Source organism: Mustelus asterias, chromosome 27 (assembly GCF_964213995.1).
Source record: "Mustelus asterias chromosome 27, sMusAst1.hap1.1, whole genome shotgun sequence".
Lineage (NCBI taxonomy): Eukaryota > Metazoa > Chordata > Chondrichthyes > Carcharhiniformes > Triakidae > Mustelus > Mustelus asterias.
In genome coordinates, this window is record NC_135827.1 from 16,258,520 (window position 1) to 16,277,824 (window position 19,305).

Genomic DNA, 19,305 nt, shown 5'->3' on the forward strand with positions numbered 1-19,305 from the left:
GTCAACTATTTCAGATCATAACCACCGCTGCCAGTTGTTTTAAGCAGATGATGCTGCTTTTGCCATTTGGTTCTTCTCTAGAATCCATCTTTTGTTCCTTTGCCTGTTGCCTTACCATCTCTTTTTATCTTGTACCATCATCCTTGTTGCCATTTCATCTCTCCTTCCTTCTATCTTATTACCAGTCTTCCTTTTTATCTGCTTTCTTATTGGGGTTCAGTGAAATTAGTGTTCTTGGCAAGCTGGAATGTAAACTCCCAAGTTTCCCTCTCTAACATTTCACTTTTCTGTCCCTACCTTCCCCTATTCCGATGATGCAACCAAGTTCTAAAATTGAACCTTTTCAACTCTTTCTTCTCTGGCATCTGAGCTTAACTCTTCTTAAAAACTCAGCGCTTCATAACTAATCCTGTTGGAGTCAGTTGCCTGTTACCCTGTCCTCAGTAACTTCCACTCACTCTGTCCTGGTTTCAACATCATTGACCTTATTTACAAACCCCTGCACAGCCTCAACCCATTCCGTTCCAGCATCACAACCACTTGTAGCATTTTGACTCCACTCATTCTGTTCAATCCTCCATCTTTACACTTGAGGGTGATGCTTAACAGTGACAGAGATTTCCTGGTCGCACCCTCTGGAGCTCTCTCTCCCCCCTGTCCCCCTCTAGAGCTGCCTCCCCCCCGTGCCCCTCTGGAGCTCTCTTCCCCCCCGCCACGTACCCCTGTGGAGCTCTCTTTCTCTCTCCCCCCCCCCCCCCCCCCCCCCCCCCCCCCGCGCGCCCAAGTGGAGCGCTCTCTCCCCCCCCCCCCCGTGCCCCAGTGGAGTGCTCTCTCCCCCCCCCTGTGCCCCTCTGGAGCCCTCTCCCCCCTGTGCCCCTCTGGAGCCCTCTCCCCCCTGTGCCCCTCTGGATCCCTCTCCCCCCTGTGCCCCTCTGGAGCCCTCTCCCCTCTGGAGCCCTCTCCCCCCTGTGCCCCTCTGGAGCCCTCTCCCCACTGTGCCCCTCTGGAGCCCTCCCCCCCCCCCCCCCCCCCCCCCCCGTGCCCCTCTGGGGCCCTCTCCCCCCCCCGTGCCCCTCTGGGGCCCTCTCCCCCCCGTGCCCCTCTGGGGCCCTCTCCCCCCCCCCCGTGCCCCTCTGGGGCCCTCTCCCCCCCCCCCCCCCCCCGTGCCCCTCTGGGGCCCTCTCCCCCCCCCCCCCCCCCCCCCCCCCGTGCCCCTCTGGGGCCCTCTCTCCCCCCCCCCCCCCCCCCCCGTGCCCCTCTGCCCCCCCCCCCCCCCCGTGCCCCTCTGGGGCCCTCTCTCCCCCCCCCCCCCCCCCCCCCCCCCGTGCCCCTCTGGGGCCCTCTCTCTCTCCCCCCCCCCCCTGCCCCCGTGCCCCTCTGGGGCCCTCTTTTCTCCCCCCCCCCCCCCCCCCCCCCCCCCCCCCGTGCCCCTCTGGGGCCCTCTCTCCCCCCCCCCCCCCCCCCCCCGTGCCCCTCTGGGGCCCTCTCTCCCCCCCCCCCCCCCCCCGTGCCCCTCTGGGGTCCTCTCCTGCCCCCCCCCCCCCTGGGGCCCTCCCCCCCCCCCCCCCCGTGCCCCTCTGGGGCCCTCTCCCCCCCCCCCCCTCTCTGGGGCCCTCTTCCCCCCCCCCCCCCCCCCCCCCCCCCTGCCCCTCTGGAACTCTCTGCTTCCCTCCCTGCAAAAAGCTAGTTTTCAGCAGACTATCTTGAATTGTCTACCTTTCAATCCAGGTCTCTCCCACCTGAAGCATCTTAGGATGCCTTGCTGCTGTGTTATATTGCAGACGCAAGACCAGAGTTGGCTTATCCCAGTCCATTCTGCAATCTACTTTCCAGCCTTTACATTCTTACATCCACTACATTGTTCTAACTCTTATACTCGTCAAGCGCTTCCATAAAGCCCTTCACCTTCAATCACCTTCCTGAGTCTCACTATTGTTTCAGTGTCCATTCTCCCCAGTGTTAAAGGTGCAGTTTATTTGGAAGTTGTGTAACCATCCAGAGCAGTGCTGAGCCACAATGTAAATTCATCCAATGTAAGACCTGGTGACATGCATTAATAAAAACTCTGCAAAGGAAACAGCATTTACCTGATATCCCAATCACATAACCTCAGAAGACAAGCTATTAGAAGGTGTACTTACTCACACACCAGCTGTAGAAGCGTGGACAAGGGCAGACAGAATGAGTGAAAACGTTATTGATGTTGCATCCAAATGTCATTAACACTGGGTATATTTATCCACCACTAGGCAATGGCTTCTCCAGAGGAAAAGGCCTATGAGATCATGAGGGAGCTGGATGTTAGCTACGTACTGGTCATTTTTGGAGGTCTCACAGGATATTCCTCTGACGGTAAGATATCTGGGTTTCTCCAGTCCATGATTAGACGCTTAAATAATTACACTGATGCCAACTTCACACTTTGAAAACATAAGAACATGAATAGCAAGAGTGGGCTATCTGGCGCCCTGTGCCTGTCCATTCAGTAAGATGTGGCTGATCTGATATGTGGTCTTATCTCCACTTTCCTGCCTGCCTCACATCATTCTTGACTCCCTGATAGATCAAAAGTCTGTCTAACTCTTGAATATATTCAGTAATCTAGCTTCCACTGCTCTCTCAGTTAAACAATTCCAAAAACTGATGACCCTAAAGCGAAGAAATTCCTCCTCATCTCCGACTGATTTGAATATGTGCCCTCTGGTTCTAGATTGTACCATGAGGAATCATCTCTGCATTCACGGTGGCACAGTGACTAGCACTGCTGCCTCACAGCGCCAGGGACCCAGGTTCGATTCCCAGCTTGGGAAACTGTCTGTGTGGAATTTGCACATTCTCCCCGTGTCTGTGTGGGTTTCCTCCGGGTGTTTCGGTTTCCTCCCACAGTCTGAAAGATGTGCTGATTAGGTGCATTGACCCGAAAAGGTGCCAGAATGTGGCAACTAGGGGAATTTCACAGTAACTTCATTGCAGCGTTAATGTAAGCCTTACTTGTGACTAATAAATAAACTTTTAACTTTAAAACCCTTGCCAACCCCCCTCAGAACCTTATATTTCAATAAGATCATCTCGTTCTTTTTAACTCTAAAGGGTATAGGCCCAAGCTGCTTGGGGGAATTTGGTGGGGGCGGGGGGGGTCCCCTCTTCAAAATTATAGCTGATGTTTCAGTGCAGTTGACATGCGGTTTTCTGGGAGTTCTGAACCCTCGTTACCTTTTCTCCAATGACTGTTCTTTTTATATTAAGCCAGGTAGTGAGCTTTGGCAGACATTCTGACCAAAGGGGGATATAGTAGTCCCATCCTTACTTGATGTCCATATTCCAGGAAGATCAGTTGAATAGGGAATTGGCTACTTGTATCTGCAGCAATAATGTAGTCAATTGCAATGCCCAATGATTGATCAGGTTAAAGTTAATGGACTCAGCACAGGTTGCAGAAGGAATGTGAGAGCATCCCTGACTGAATAGAACATAAGAACTAGGAGCAGGAGTAGGCCATCTGGCCCTTCGAGCCTGCTCCGCCATTCAATAAGATCATGGCTGATCTTTTCGTGGACTGAGCTCCACTTACCCGCCCGCTCACCATAACCCTTAATTCCTTTACTGTTCAAAAATGTATCTATTCTTGCCTTAAAAACATTCAATGAGGTAGCCTCAACTGCTTCACTGGGCAGGGAATTCCACAGATTCACAACCCTTTGTGTGAAGAAGTTCCTCCTCAACTCAGTCCTAAATCTGCTTCCCCTTATTTTGAGGCTATGCCCCCTAGTTCTAGTTTCACCCGCCAGTGGAAACAACTTCCCTGCTTCTATCATATCTATTCCCTTCATAATCTTATATGTTTCTATAAGATCTCCTCTCATTCTTCTGAATTCCAATGAGTATAGCCCCAGTCTACTCAGTCTCTCCTCATAAGCCAACCCTCTCAACTCTGGAATCAACCTAGTGAATCTCCTCTGCACCCCCTCCAGTGCCAGTATATCCTTTCTCAAGTAAGGAGACCAAAACTGTACACAGTACTCCAGGTGTGGCCTCACCAGCACCTTATACAGCTGCAACATAATCTCGCTGTTTTTAAACTCCATCCCTCTAGCAATGAAGGACAAAATTCCATTTGCCGCCTTAATTAGCTGCTGCACCTGCAAACCAACTCCTTGAGATTCCTGCACCAGCACACCCAGGTCCCTCTGCACAGCAGCATGCTGCAATTTTTTTACCATTTAAAAAAGGAGGAAGGAACCTGAAATGTAAAGTAACTTTTGTTGGTACCTCAACTTGGGAGGTCCCAAGCTACTGAATTGCATTTGGAATGTACTCACTATTTTGTAGGCAAATGCATGTTCCAGTATAGCTCAACATTGCACAGGAGAGTGAATTAATCTCTTGTGCTGTTTAAGTGCATAATAACATTCTTGTTTCAGAAGGTTGACGTTATAGCACGAGTTAAAAAAATTAAAAATCTGGATTTATAAGTGCATTATTACATGGAAACGCCATTTGACGCTGGATCAATACCAAAGGAGCTGAAAAGGGGGCCGTTTGAACATTGTGCCAGTGCTAGTCCCCCCGACCTGGAGCCTCTTGTTCTAATCCTTTCCCCATAATACTATATTCGACCTTTTCAAGTGTTTGTTGAGTTTTCTCTTTGTCAAGCCGTAGCTCTTGTTACTTCTGCCCCTTAATAACAATCAAGAAAAGGGGATTGGTCGGCAGAGTGGGTAGTCAGAAGCTTTTTCCCAGGGTGGAAGAATCAATTATTAGGAGGCAGAGGTTTAAGGTGTGAAGGGCGAGGTTTAAAGGAGATGTACGAGGCAGGTTTTTTTACACAGAGGGTGGTGGAAGCAGATACGATATTGACTTTTAAGGGGCATCTGGACAAATACATGAATAGGAGGGAATAGAGATCTATGGTCCCTGGAAGATTAGGGGGTTTTAGTTCAGACGGGCAACATGGTCGGTGCAGGCTTGGAGGGCCGATGGGCCTGTTCCTGTGCTGTAATTTTCTTTGCTCTTTGTTCTTTAGTAATAGACCCTTGATTCCTCACCAGCATTTTAAATTCCAAATGGATAACATTTTCAAATCCATTGTAATTCTTATAGTCTTGGTCGACATGTCCAGAAAGTCAAATGTCTCCCACTTGTCTGCAGCCTGTGTCATGCTGGGAAAAGAAGGAAGTGAAGAATAAATGCTGCCACCTGGCTTTTATGTAGCTTTTCATTTTGCCCAATCCAGGCATCGACAGAAGAAGTTGAAACATCCGAGTTATAAATATATGGATTCCAAGCTCGCTTCAAAGCACTGCTGCATTTCCATTTTTCTGGTTAGCTGTGTGATTCGAGGGACCTGACATGATGCAGAACAGAATAGGGCGGCACGGTAGCACAGTGGTTAGCACTGCTGCTTCACAGCTCCAGGGTCCCGGGTTCAATTCCCGGCTCGGGTCACTGTCTGTGTGGAGTTTGCACATTCTCCCCGTGTCTGCGTGGGTTTCCTCTGGGTGCTCCGATTTCCTCCCACAGTCCAAAGATGTGCGGGTTAGGTTGATTGGCCAGGTTAGAAATTGCCCCTTAGAGTCCTGAGATGTGTAAGTTAGAGGGATTAGCGGGTAAATATGTGGGGATAGGGCCTGGGTGGGATTGTGGTCGGTGCAGACTCGATGGGCCGAATGGCCTCCTTCTGCACTGTAGGGTTTCTATGATTTCTATGAGTCCTTTTATGTTTAAACTTCTTCATTTCCATTTATTTTTCTTTTCCCTTTTAGATATAAACAAGTTCTTGTGGATGGTGAGAATCGGGGGAAGCACGGACACGGGCAGACACATCAAGGAGCATGATTACTACACCCCAACAGGAGAGTTCCGTGTCGACAGGGAGGGCTCCCCTGTCCTGCTCAACTGTATGATGTACAAAATGTGTTACTATCGCTTTGGCCAAGTCTACACCGAAGCAAGTAAGTGCCAAAGATGCCTGTCCTTTACTGTGTGTTGACATGGGTTAGCTGTAGCATCAGTGCAGAGTTTACTCTTTATACCACCATCTGCAGGCTTCCCTCAAAGCCACTCTCAATCCTGATTGACTTGGAAATATATCAGCTGTTCCTTCACTGCACTGGAATAAAATCCTGGAATTCTCTCTCTCACAGCATTGTGGGTGTACCTACACCACCTGGACTGCAGCGGTTTCAAGCAGACAGCTCACCATCACCTTCTCGAGGGCAATTAGGGATGGGCAATAAATGCTGGCCCAGCCAGCAAAGCCCACGTCCCTTGAATGGATAATAAAACACAACATTGCAATCATATTGGAATCACAGCCAGAATTGAGAGTAAAGGCCTCGACTCCATCTCGCGAGGAAGAATCACCTGTGTTTGTATGGTTCCTTGCATCCCCGACATCTATACACCCATTAAAATGCTGGTTGAGTGTAGTCACTATTGGGATGTCAGAATACAGCAACCAGTTTACGCACAGCAAGATCCCGCAAATGGCAGTCAGGTAACGACCAGATTATCTGTTGTAGTGATGTCGGTTGAGGGATAAATATTGGCTTGGACATTGGTGAATTTGTGGCTGCGTCAACATCATGATGTGGAATCTTTTTACATCCCCCCCGAGAGGCCAGACAGGGTCTTGATTTAATATCCTGTACTAAAGACTTCACTTCCAACAGTGCAGCACTCCCTCAATGCTGCACTGTAATATCGACTTAGAAATGTGTGCTGAAGTCTGTTGAATGAACATTTAACTTTGACTGGGAGGCAGGAGAGCTGCTAACTGATCCACATCGTCAAACCGGAGTGAGACACCCAACAAGGAGGAAGCAGTCTTGTTTTTTCACCAGAGAGTCAATGCTTTGACATCTGATTCAGACTCTGCATTGAGCACCAATCATTTAGTATCAGTGTTGAGAATGGTTGGATAATGGAGCAAGCAGGCACAATGTAGATATCAAATTCTTTAAGCTGGCACATTCTAAAATGGGTTACCCATTGCTGATCTCCACTTAAGACCATTTTGCAAGCACATATAGATGTGAGGAATTTATATCCTTAATGTGCTAAAACAGAATTCTAAATGTATTCCAAAAGATATAGAAAGGTGCGATTCACACCCACACTGGGCTTTTAAACTGAACAGGTCCAGCACAGGGTTGAAAATTCAGCTGTTCCCTCCCAGGTAAGCACTCGACTCATCGTGATATGTATTGAGGTGAAAGCAGCCAATGGACTTGGCTATAAGCCTGAAACCCGCTGTTAATAATAGGGAGCATGGACTTCAGAATGTTAATGTTGCAACCCTGTCAATGAAATGCATGCTTGAGTTGTAAGTGAGAGCAGCTGTTACTAATGGGGGAAAGCTTGGGACATTATTCTAAAGTATATACAAGAACGGGTTTCCACTTGTGCGGGGGAGAAGAGGGGAATCTGTGTCTGTGTGAGGGAGGAGAAGGCAGTTTGCGCCTGTGTTCTCTGGATTTTGTGAATAAACCTATACTAAGGAAAGACTGGCTCCAGATTCCTCCATTACTCAGCGAACGGGCAGTGAGTTATAGCATGGAATTGAAGAGGAATGGGACTGAACCTAAACTGCATCTTGAGTTTCAAGTTCACTCAGATCACCGAGATGGTGCTTTCAGAATGAATGTTGTCTTCCAGCTTTAATCGCCGGCAGCTGTAAAGTGTAAAAAATGCACCCTCCCCTTCGAAGAATATCAAGTTTGAATCAAAGTTCATTGGAGTCCCAGGCAAATCATCATCTGGAGGCAGTCATTACTGCCTCCCAACAATTGCTTTCATCCTACTTTTAAGATTGCTGTAACTTTAAAGTGATACGTAAAGACTGTCAGGATGAAACCTCATCTGTCAGTTTGGGAATTAAATATTTCTTCACTTTTCGCCCAGACCAAGGATTTCTGGTGTGATATTGCACAGACTGAATGCAGAGAGACTGGGGTTCAATGAGGTTAAGAACAGCAATATCAGATACAGATAATAGGCAATGTCAAACTGCTTAACACAACCGTACCATGTCCAGGTAAGATAGACTGTTTAGCTATAAATGTTACCTCAATGTGCCCAAAGTCACCCCTCAGAAGAGCCCTCCTTTTTGCCTCACATCCCCACACACACAACCCCAAAGCTGCATCGTTCTGATGTTTTGGTTACACATTATATGAGTTGCTCTGTGCTCTGAGATGCTAAGTTGGGACAAGCATTGCACAGAGTCTTAACTAAGGAATGAGTTGACGACTATATTAATTGGACATGTTAACGGTGCCATCATCTTTCCCCACAGAACGCCCGCCTGGATATGACAGAGTAAGGAATGCTGAGATTGGGAACAAAGACTTTGAGCTTGATGTGCTAGAAGAAGCTTACACCACCGAGCACTGGCTGGTCCGTATATACAAGGTAAGTGCTGCAAACAGCAGTGCAGTGCACTACCGTCAGGGTGCCATGGCTCACTGTTACAAAGTGACCTCACTGATCATTCTGGGGGTTTCAGTTTGTGAGCCGTAGGTTTTGGCCTCCGTGGTAAAATAAAGAGTGTTGCAACAGCCAAGTGGGCGAAGACACTCTGGACTGTAATCTCCTGAGTGTGGATGTGTAAAATCTTCCAGAGTTTCTCCTCATCGTAGCTGCTCAGCAACTCCTGCAGGGGAGTTTGTGTAGGTGGATTGTCGAAAGCGAACGAGTTGGGTGTAGTGTCATCCACAGTTACGAGGCTTGCTGAAAGCGATGAGTGAGAGTGAGCGCAGTACAATTGGTCCCTGTGCGAGTATAATCCGGTTTGATTTTGTACGGGAAGATTGCTTTTCTAATTCAGCATGCACAAACATTTGTGGGTTGCTGATATCTTTGTACTTGTCTCCTGGCTGAGTACCTTGTTGTAAGGGTTAATCCTCAAAAAGCTGTCTGGTGTCAGCTTTTTATTATAGCTGTAAACAGTCCAATGTTTGTGAATCAAGCAAATCGATATCACCCAGTGATGATGTGGTTGACTGAGGGCAGTGCCTTCAGTCTGGTGTAGGTGTTGCCAAATAGATCACAATAAATACTTTCAATTATACACATATTTTACCCAGGTATTGTAGAGGTGGGGTGCAGTGATCCTGTTGTCCATATCTGGGTTCTCTTGTTGCTGGGTTTATGCGTACAGACATTGAGTTGGCAGGCAGAAGAGCAGCTGGTTCATGGTGGCTGGAGGGAGCTTCATTCATAGAATCCGTATAGTACAGAAGGAGACCATTTGGCCCAACTAGTTTGCACCAACAACAATCCCACCCAGGCCCTATTCCTGTAAGCCTCATTGACCCTGCTAATCTTCCTGACACTAAGGGGCAATTTAGCACGGCCAATCAACCTAACCCGCACATCTTTGGACTGTGGGAGGAAACCGGAGCACCCGGAGGAAACCCACGCAGACATGGGGAGAATGTGAAAACTCCACACAGACAGTGACCCGAGGCCGGAATTGAACCCGGCTCCCTGGCGCTGAGAGGCAGCAGTGCTAACCCACTGTGCCGCCCCGATAAAGTTTTTGCTCCCTCCCCACACTTCCATCTCCGGAGAGGCAGAAACCCTAACCCTTTACAAGGGCGTATTCTGGAAAATTCCTCTCTGACCCCTTAGGGTAATCCCGTTGACCAAGTATCATCAACAAAGACACTTGTCTTTTATATGATACGATTTCTGCCCCAGTCAGAAACCAGTCCATCTCGCTCTCGAAGGCAAAGAATCAGTATGCACCAAACCCGTCAGCGCTGCATTCGAGACTCGCTACACCTTGAGAGAAGAACCACCGAGCATCCAGTCTGTTTCCACACGCACTCGATTTGTGCCCTCTAGGCCTCCCCAATCTGTTAAACTATCCATATGGACACTAGCCCCCCGCATTTTCAGTTTTGATTTCAAGCAGTCCCATGTCCTTGAGTCTAGTTGAATACTTGGAGATTGGAATCATTCAGTGGAAGAATTAATATTGAGTAGTGTACTGTAACGTTGTAAATTACTGCCTCTAATATTTCAAGCTGCTTCCATCACTGTCACCACCCACAAACGTTGAGTACTTCATGCCTAGTGTTATGCAGCTCAGAATTTCCTCCTCAAGCACCACCCAACCTTGGATGGATGAAAAGATAATTATAAATAAATTCAGAGCACAGAATCAGGAGATTATGTCCAACAGGTCAACGCCAGCATTTGTGCTCAGTGAGAGCCTTCTCTCATCCAGTGAGAGCCTTCTCTTATCCTTTCAACGTGTCTTATTCCTTTCCCCTCATTAGGTTGATTGGCCACGCTAAATTGCCACTAGTAGGGTGAATACGTGGGGTTACGGGGATAGGGCCTGGGTGGAATTATGGTTAGTGCAGACTAGATGGGCCAAATGGCCTCCTTCTGCACTGTAGGGATTCTATGAATTACCGAGCTCCCACTTAAATACTATTCACCTGGCCGTTTGTAACAAGTTCTGCTTTCTGGGTAAAGTTTCTCCTGAATTCCTCCTTGGAATCATTAGGGGCTGTTGAATTCCTATTCAGAAGATGAGGTGCTGTTCCCCCAGCTTGCAATGGGTTTCTCTAGAACATTACAGCAGGCAAAGGATAGAAATATGAGCAAGGTGGTGAATTGAAACAGCAAGTGACCAGAAGGTCAGAGCCATACTTGCAGACCGAGCGAATGTGTTCCGCAAAGTTTATGTTAGGTCTCCCCCAGTGCAGAAGAGACCCCTTCCTGGCAGCGACTGCATTGACGAAATGGGGATAAGTACAAGTAAATCACTGCTTCATCTGGAAGGAGTGTCTGGGACCTTGGCTGGTGACGGAGGAGGAAATAAAGGGGTTTACACCTCCTGGGGTGGGTGCTGTGGGAAGCAGGTGAGGTGTTGAGGGTGGTAGAGGAGAGGACCAGGGTGTCACAGAGCGAACGGTCCCTTTTGAGATGCTAATTTGAGTGTGGCGACGAGGGGATTTTCACAGTAACTTAATTGCAGTGTTAATGTAAGCCTGCTTGTGACACTAATAACTTTAAAACTTGCACTGAAGGGCTCCATCTAGTTGCAGAGATTGGTTGGTGCAGGTGGAGCTGAGACAGCCACCTGTACTGACCAGCTTCTGCCACTGGATGGAGCCTGCTCAATCTAAAATGCTGTACAGTCGGTGAACACATTTTCTAAGTGTTGTTTTGTGTGTTATATTTCTTTTATATTTAATAATATCTCTAATTTTGCAAGTTGTTTCAGCCATAGATGCACAGTACTTCACTGTGTAGTGTGTATTTCAAATTTTACATCAGTTTTTCCAGGTTAGAAATGTCTATAGAAAGCTCACACCGGCTTTAACATTGACTCCGGTGAGACAGCCACTTGTTTCACTTTAGTCACAACTTTCAGAAACACGAACCCAACTTTAGAATCGTAGAATCCCTGCAGTGCAGAAGGAGGCCATTCGGCCCATCAAGCCTGTACCGACAACAATCCCACCCAGGCCCTATCCCCGTAACGCCACATATTTACTCCGACACTAAGGAGCAATTTAACAAGGCCCAGTCAACCTAACCCGCACACCTTTGGACTGTGGGAGGAAACCGGAGCACCCGGAGGAAACCCACGCAGACACGGGGAGAACGTGCAAACTCTACTGTGCTCAGTTCTGGTCGCCTCATTACAGGAAGGATGTGGAAAAGATTGAAAGGGTGCAGAGGAGATTTACAAGGATGTTGCCTGGATTGAGTGGCATGCCTTATGAGGATAGGCTGAGGGAGCTCTGTCTTTTCTCCTTGGAGAGACGTAGGATGAGAGGAGACCTAATAGAAGTATGTAAGATGTTGAGAGGCATAGATCGGGTGGACTCTCAGAGGCTTTTTCCCAGGGTGGAAATGGCTGCTACGAGAGTACACAGGTTTAAGGTGCTGGGGGGTAGGTACAGGGGAAATGTTAGGGGGAAGTTTTTCACACAGGGTGGTGGGCGAGTGGAATCGGCTGCCGTCAGTGGTGGTGGAGGCAAATTCAATAGGGTCTTTTAAGAGACTCCTGGATGAGTACATGGAGCTTAATAGGATGGAGGGTTATAGGTAGGTCTAGAAGGTAGGGATATGTTCGGCACAACTTGTGGGGCCGAAGGGCCTGTTTTGTGCTGTAGTTTTTCTATGTTTCTACAGTCACCTGAGGCTGGGATTGAACCCGGGTCACTGCTGTGAGGCAGCAGTGCTAACCACTGTGCCATAGTTGAGGTCTTCCTGAACAGAATGAGAGTTGATCACATTGAGAGAGACAGACACTGTGAGAGGGTTGCTCTCTGGGCAGTGAAATCTTGGGGCACAGTCTCGGGGGGGAAGGGGCTGAATGTTTAGCATTGAGATGAGGAGAGATTTCTCCTGGAAAGGTTGTGAGAAGGCTTGATGACGGGCTGCGTCCCTACCTCTCCTGAGTTACTTGTCCAGTTCAGTATTTGAGATTGCTTCAGTTCATCTTCTTGTGGTGCAGCGGTGGAACTGGGCTGGTTTTTTTTTTAAAAAGTCAAAGATTTAATGTCCAGAACTCTTTATCACGTTCTGCTGCCTCTCCACAGGTGAAAGATCTGGATAACCGAGGGCTCTCAAGAACGTAAGGAGACCATACAACAGCTACGATCGATATCAGCACTGAGGCCTTGTCCTGTGAAGAAGAGCTGTATTTTTTTTATATACACTAGTTTGGGAATAAAGGAAGATCTCAGAGTTTGTTTACATGTTGCGACCTATCTGCGGCAATCTGTCTGAAATGTCCAATTGATTGGTGAATGATTCATGGCAAGTGACCAAAACATTATTATGCTGGGCTTAATGTTCTACCCTGGTCAAATAAAGGGTTCAAATGGACACCTGCGGGGTGATGTGGACTGGTGTGATTCTCTTTCCAAGGTCGTTGCGATACGCTGTATGAAGTTTGGTTCTGACGAGTGTGGATTCAAATGTCCTCCTGCTGTCCAAATATCCTCAAGCCTCCTCCTCCCTAACTTTCTAATTCGCTGGCTTAACTTAATTTGTCTTATCTGCGCTCACATGGTCTGTTTTCATACGCATTCAGTGAATGACCACAACCTATTTGGCCATGGAGGGCATCACGGCTATGTTAATCCCGTCTTCACATGGCGGGGAGGGGAGGAGTCACTGAATCAGTCAATGAGATCCACGACTATAGAACTGTCACAGGCACAGTGGGCCCCCTCTCTATTCCTATCTCATTTCCCCCTCCCGCCCCTTCTTCCCCCACCCCGCTACCTATCCCCTCCTAACATCCCTCTCCTTAACACCCTCTCTTTCCCCCTCCACCCCCTCCCCTGTCACCTCATCCCCCGCCGCCCTCTTTCCCCCTCCCCTGCCGCCACAGGGAGGGTGAGGTTCACTGAATCCGCCAGCAAGATCCAGTATTATAGAACTGTCACAAGCACAGTGGCCACAATGGCATCCTTCTGTTTGCATCATTCTATTCGATCAATCCTCGACTCTGCTAGCCCCAGGCGTGGGGGGGGACACAGTGAAAACCACCCACCTCTCAGCTGGCTGCCTTGACCAGAGATTGAGGCTGGGCCCCCCGGGAGGTGACTCACTGCTATAAATGGAGAAATGCAATTACATTGAGTCATTCTTTAATCTACTTTTAAACTTCTGTTTTATGACAGGAAATGTTTAATGTTTGCAAATGAAATCAGTTTCCCGTTCATTACGAGCAGAATCCGTGGATTAACTTCGGGGAGAAGCTTTCAGTTCAAGCTAAGACTTCAATTTCCTGTTGGATAAAGAGATTTGAACCTTTACAACTAGCATAGCTGCAGATGTACTTGTGGTTTCTCTCTCGCCTCCCCTTTATATTCTCCTTTCATTACCCCCCCCCCCTCCTCCCTAACAGCTCTCTCCTCAATGCCCTCTTTCCCTCCCCTCACCCCGCAGCCCCTTCTTCCCTCTTCCGTCACCCCCCTCTTCCGTCGCCCCCCTCTTCCGTCGCCCCCCCTCTTCCCTCGGCCCCCCCCTCTTCCCTCGGCCCCCCCTCGGCCCACCCCCCCCCCCCCCCCCCCCCCCCGGTCCCCTTCTTCCCTCGCCCACCCCACCCCCCCCCCGGTCCCCCTCTTCCATTCCCTCACCCCCCTCTTCCCTCATCCCAACCATTGCCACCAACTCTGGCCAGTACTGTGCTCTCTCCCTCCAGCTTTCCCTTTCTTCCTACTCCTCCAGAGATTGTGCCTATGATTGGAGGAGCAGCGGGGGTGGGGGGTGGAGGAGAAGTGAGAACTGGGGGATCTGGAGCAGTTACCTGGCTATTCTGCTACCACCGAGCAGGATGCTTTCAGCTGCCAACATCGACAATTATTCAACACCCTTCCGAGGGTGTCAAAGAAGGTGAATCCAAGAACAAGAGGAGTGAATCTTCACCCGTCACACAGCTAGTGCGCTCTGCTCTGTATCTCTAGAATGAGTAAGAGTTTTAACAACACCAGGTTTAAGTCCAACAGATTTATTTGGTAGCAAATACCATTAGCTTTCGGAGTGGAAATCATCTCCACATCATCTCCATAATGACACATGGTTGTGCATGGTCAGCTATCCTGGCACTCCAGAGGAAATCACTCCCATTCCCTCACCCACCACCAGAACACAAGATTCAGTCCCAGATTTCTAATGTGGATCACACAATGAAATGAAACAAGGCCATATTATTTGCAAAGTTTTGTCAATTTGAAACAACTCTTTCTAGTGTTGTCCTGTAACCCAATCCAGAGGGCATATGTTTGCTTCACTTCATGTAAAAGGTTCTGTGGTTTGATTTGCTCACCTAATGCAGAATTCAAAATATCCTCAAATATCTCTAGTTTCATGCGGTGTAATGGGACAATAGCATTGGTTGAGCCAGTGCTGTGTACAACACACATGCACAATATGGCTGCCAAATCACACTGGTTAACTAGTGTCTGTACTGTAATCCTGACTGACGTATCAAATTTGCAGCACAGAGGAAGACTAATCAGTTCATCGTGTGTGTGCACTGGCCAAAAAATAAGCAATCTAGCTTTCTGATTTTTGGTCCATAAATAGGGCAGCACAGTGGTTAGCACTGCTGCCTCACAGCACCAGGGACCCGGGTTTGATTCCCGGTTTGGGTCACTGTGCGGATTCTGCACGTTCTCCCCGTGTCTGCGTGGGTTTCCTCAGGGTGCTGCGGTTTCCCCCCACAGTCTGATAGGCGTGCTGGTTAGGTGGATTGGCCATGCTAAATTCTCCCTCAGTATTTCCCGAACAGGCACCAGAGTGTGGCGACTAGGGGATTTTCACAGTAACTTCATTGCAGTGTGAATGTAAGCTTGTGACACTAATAAATAAACTTAAACCCTCTATTCCTCTATACTTCTAACTACAATTTATGATGTTTCCCTTGCCTTGTCTTCCCCTGATCCCGCTGACCAGCCTGAAGCCCCCCACCCCACACCCCCGGCCAGCTCCGATCTTCTCCCTCCTGACAATCCGGACCCGCCTCCAACAATCCGGGCCCACCCCTGCCTGATGGCCAGCCCTGATCGTCGTCCGTCCTTCCTCCCTCTCCCAAAGATCCCGATTACCCCACCCCTTGGCACTGTCCAAGGGCCTTCCCCCCCCCCCCCCCCCCCCTTGCTCCCGACCTCCCAGGGGGCCTCAATAGCCTTTGTTCCCTCCAGCAGGGGTCAGGACATCTGGTCCCCGTCAGTGGGGAGCAGTCGTAAACACCGCTGGAGGGAACCACTCCTGGCCGGGGGTGGGTGCTAGCAGACCCAGAGAATTCCGTCCCAGGTCTGCTAATCATATCGAAATGTCAACTTCCATGACATTTCCACATGATAATCAGTTCTGCGTCGATTTCCGGTGTGGAGCTGATGACGTCAAAACTTACCTTGGGAGATGCACAGAACCCTGCTGCCCAGCATGAATCCCACAAAATGGCCGCTGCTGATGTCTCCTGGCCAGCTGCGCTACTCGGGCACAGTAAGAAGTCTCACAACACCAAGGTTAAAGTCCAACAGGTTTATTTGGTAGCACAAGCTTTTGGAGTGTCACTCCTTCACATCATGGCTACCTGAGCAGCGCAGTGGGCTGGGAGAATTGCCCCCGTATTCTGTGTACATCACCAGAGGGGAAATGATGTGATCATGTATCATGTGATTTGGACATCGGCGTCAGATTTGTTCTGAGGAAGCTCCCAACTCAGACATTTGTATGAGTCCTCCAACAATAATACTGCTAACAAATCCTTAATGAACGAGCTACATATTTTTGTCCTAACCAATCCCTTCTGTGTGGTCAGTAACGAGGGGACAGGCCATAAATGATGATGTTTGTCAGCAACAGTGACACCCTCAGAATCAATTTACAGCAAAGCCTTGCTGGCTATCAATCAGGAATTTTTTTATTCATTCAGGGGATGTGGGCTTCGCTGGTTGAGCCAACATTTGTTGCCCGTCCCTAACCGGCCTTGAACTGAGTGTCTCGCTTAGCCATTTCAGAGGGCATTTACAAATCAAACACATTGCCGTGGCTCTGGAGCCACATGTAGGCCAGACCGGGTAAGGACGGCAGATTTCCTTCCCTAAAGGAGGGACCTTGGTACCTTGTGTACCTTGGTATAAAGGGGCAAATATGAGTGTGAGGCCAGTGTGTTGTTCCCAGTGTAGGATGTGGGAGGTCCTGGAGGCACCTGGCCTCCTGGACATCCACATCTGTGAGGGATGTGTCGAGCTGCGGTTCCTGAGGGGCCGTGTTAAGGAGCTGGAACTGCAGCTCGAGGATCTTAGGCTGATGAGGGAGAATGAGGAGGTGATAGACAAGAGCTATCATCAGGTGGTCACACCAGGGCCACGGGAGGAGGCCAAGTGGGTGATGGCCAGGAAGGGTAAAGCTCAGGTGATTGAGAGCACCCCGGTGGATGTGCCCCTACACAACAAGTACTCCTGCCTGAGTACTGCTGGGGGGGACAGCCCGCCTGGGGGAAGCAGCAGTGGCTGTGTCTCGGAGTGGAGTCCGGCCCTGTCACTCAGAGGGCCAAGGAAAAGAGGAGGAAGGTAGTGTTAATCGGGGACTCGACAGTAAGGGGGTCGGACAGGCTTTTTTGCGGAGGCAGGCGGGAGTCTCGGATGGTGGTCTGCCTCCCTGGGGCCGGGATCCAGGATGTCGCTGGTCGACTCCCGGAAATCCTGAGGGGGGAAGGAGAGGAGCCAGAGGTAGCGGTACATATTGGTACCGCTGATGTGGGAAGGAAGGGGGAAGGGGTCATGAAAAGAGAGTATAGGGAATTAGGGAGACATCTGAGAAGGAGGAAAGCAAAGGTAGTAATCTCAGGATTGCTGCCTGTGCCACGGGAGGGTGAGGGCAGGAATGGAGTGAGGTGGAGGATGAATGTGTGGCTGAGGGGCTGGTGCAGGGGGCAGGGATTCAGGTTCCTGGACCATTGGGACCTCTTTAGGGGCAGGTGTGACCTGTACGCACAAAACGGGTGGCACTTGAATCCCAGGGGGACCAATATCCTGGCGGGAAGGTTGGCTAAGGCTACTGGGGAGAGTTTAGACTAGACAGGTTGGGGGGAGGGGATCGAGACGAGGTCCCTGGGAGCGAGGAAGTTAGCTCGCAAACAGAGAAGGGTTATAGACGGTGCAAGAGGGAAGATGGACGGGGAATAGAGAAGGGGAGAGCTCAGACCAAAGGATTGAGATGTGTTTACTTTAATGCCAGGAGTATAGTGAATAAAGGGGATGAGCTCACAGCGTGGATCGATGCCTCGAAGTGTGATGCAGTGGCCATTACGGAGACTTGAATGTCTCAGGGACAGGACTGGATACTACAGGTGCCGGGATTCAGATGTTTCAGGAAGGACAGGGAGGGAGGCAAGAGACGGGGTGGAGTGGCACTGCTGATCAGGAATAGTGTCACAGCTGTAGAGAAGGTGTATGCTGTGGAGGGATTGTCTACAGAGTCTCTGTGGGTGGAAGTTCGGAGTGGGAAGGGGTCGATCACTTTGCTGGGAGTTTTCTATAGGCCGCCCAATAGTAACAGGGAGGTGGAGGAGCAGATAGGGAAACAGATCCTGGAGAGATGCAGTAATGATGTGGAGCTGCAGTAATAGCAGAGTTGTTGTGATGGGAGACTTTAATTTCCCAAACATAGATTGGAATATCCCTAGGGTAAGGGGATTGGATGGGGAGGAGTTCGTTAACTGTGTTCAGGAGGGTTTCCTGACACAGCATGTGGACAAGCCTACAAGAGGAGAGGCTGTACTTGATCTGATACTGACCAATGAACCTGGACAGGTGTCAGATCTCTCAGTGGGAGAGCATCTTGGGGAAAGCAATCATAACTCAATCTCCTTTATGCTTGCATTGGAAAAAGAGAGGATCAGGCAAGCTAGGAAAGCGTTTATATGGAGTAAGGGGAAATATGAAGACATAGGGCAGCAAATTAGAGGAGTAAATTGGAAGGAGGTATTCTTGGGGAAATGTACTGAAGAGATGTGGCAGTTTTTCAAGGAATGTCTGTCTAGAGTTCTACAGGACAACGTTCCGAGCAGACAGGGAGGAGTTGATCGGTTAAAGGAACCGTGGTGCACGAAAGCTGTGCGGGACCTAGTCAAGAAGAAAAGGAAAGTGTACAAAAGGTTAAGAGAGCTTGGCGAAGATAGGGATCTAGATGAGTATACGGCTTGTAGGAAGGGACTAAAGAAGGAAATTAGGAGAGCCAGAAGGGGTCACGAGAAGGCCTTGGCAGGTAGGATTAAGGAAAACCCTAAGGCGTTCTATAAATATGTGAAGAGTAAAAGGATGAGACGTGAAGGAATAGGACCCATAAAAGGTGAAGGCGGGAAAATCTGTATGGAACCAGTCGAAATGGCAGAGGTGCTTAATGAGTATTTTGCCTCGGTTTTCACAGAGGAGAAGGACCTGGGTGGATGTACTGCGGGCTTGCGGTGGACTGAAAAGATTGAGTATGTGGACTTTAACAAAGAGGTTGTGCTGGAATCTTTGAATGCCATCAAGATAGATAGGTCGCCGGGTCTGGATGGGATGTACCCCAGGTTACTGTGGGAGGCGAGGGAAGAGATTGCAGAGCCTCTGGCGATGATCTTTGCGTCGTCGATGGAGACGGGGGAGGTGCCGGAGGATTGGAGGATTGCGGATGTGGTTCCTATTTTCAAGAAAGGGAATAGGGATAGCCCAGGAAATTACCGATTGGTGAGTCTAACCTCAGTGGTTGGTAAGCTGATGGAGAAGATCCTGAGGGACAGGATTTATGAGCATTTAGAGAGGTTTAGTA

At 49.3% G+C, this 19,305-nt stretch overlaps 1 protein-coding gene across 1 annotated transcript in view; it reads left to right on the forward strand.

Moving 5' to 3' along the window:
* stt3a (STT3 oligosaccharyltransferase complex catalytic subunit A) overlaps nucleotides 1-12,858 on the forward strand; it is a 73,486-nt gene extending 60,628 nt beyond the window's left edge. Inside the window, exons 15-18 of the mRNA XM_078198854.1 lie at nucleotides 2,250-2,352; nucleotides 5,763-5,951; nucleotides 8,297-8,412; nucleotides 12,570-12,858. Of these exons, the coding sequence (XP_078054980.1) occupies nucleotides 2,250-2,352; nucleotides 5,763-5,951; nucleotides 8,297-8,412; nucleotides 12,570-12,608 (447 nt within the window). The 3' untranslated portion in view covers nucleotides 12,609-12,858. The remainder of the gene's footprint in view (nucleotides 1-2,249; nucleotides 2,353-5,762; nucleotides 5,952-8,296; nucleotides 8,413-12,569) is intronic.
* Nucleotides 12,859-19,305: the final 6,447 nt, after the last annotated feature.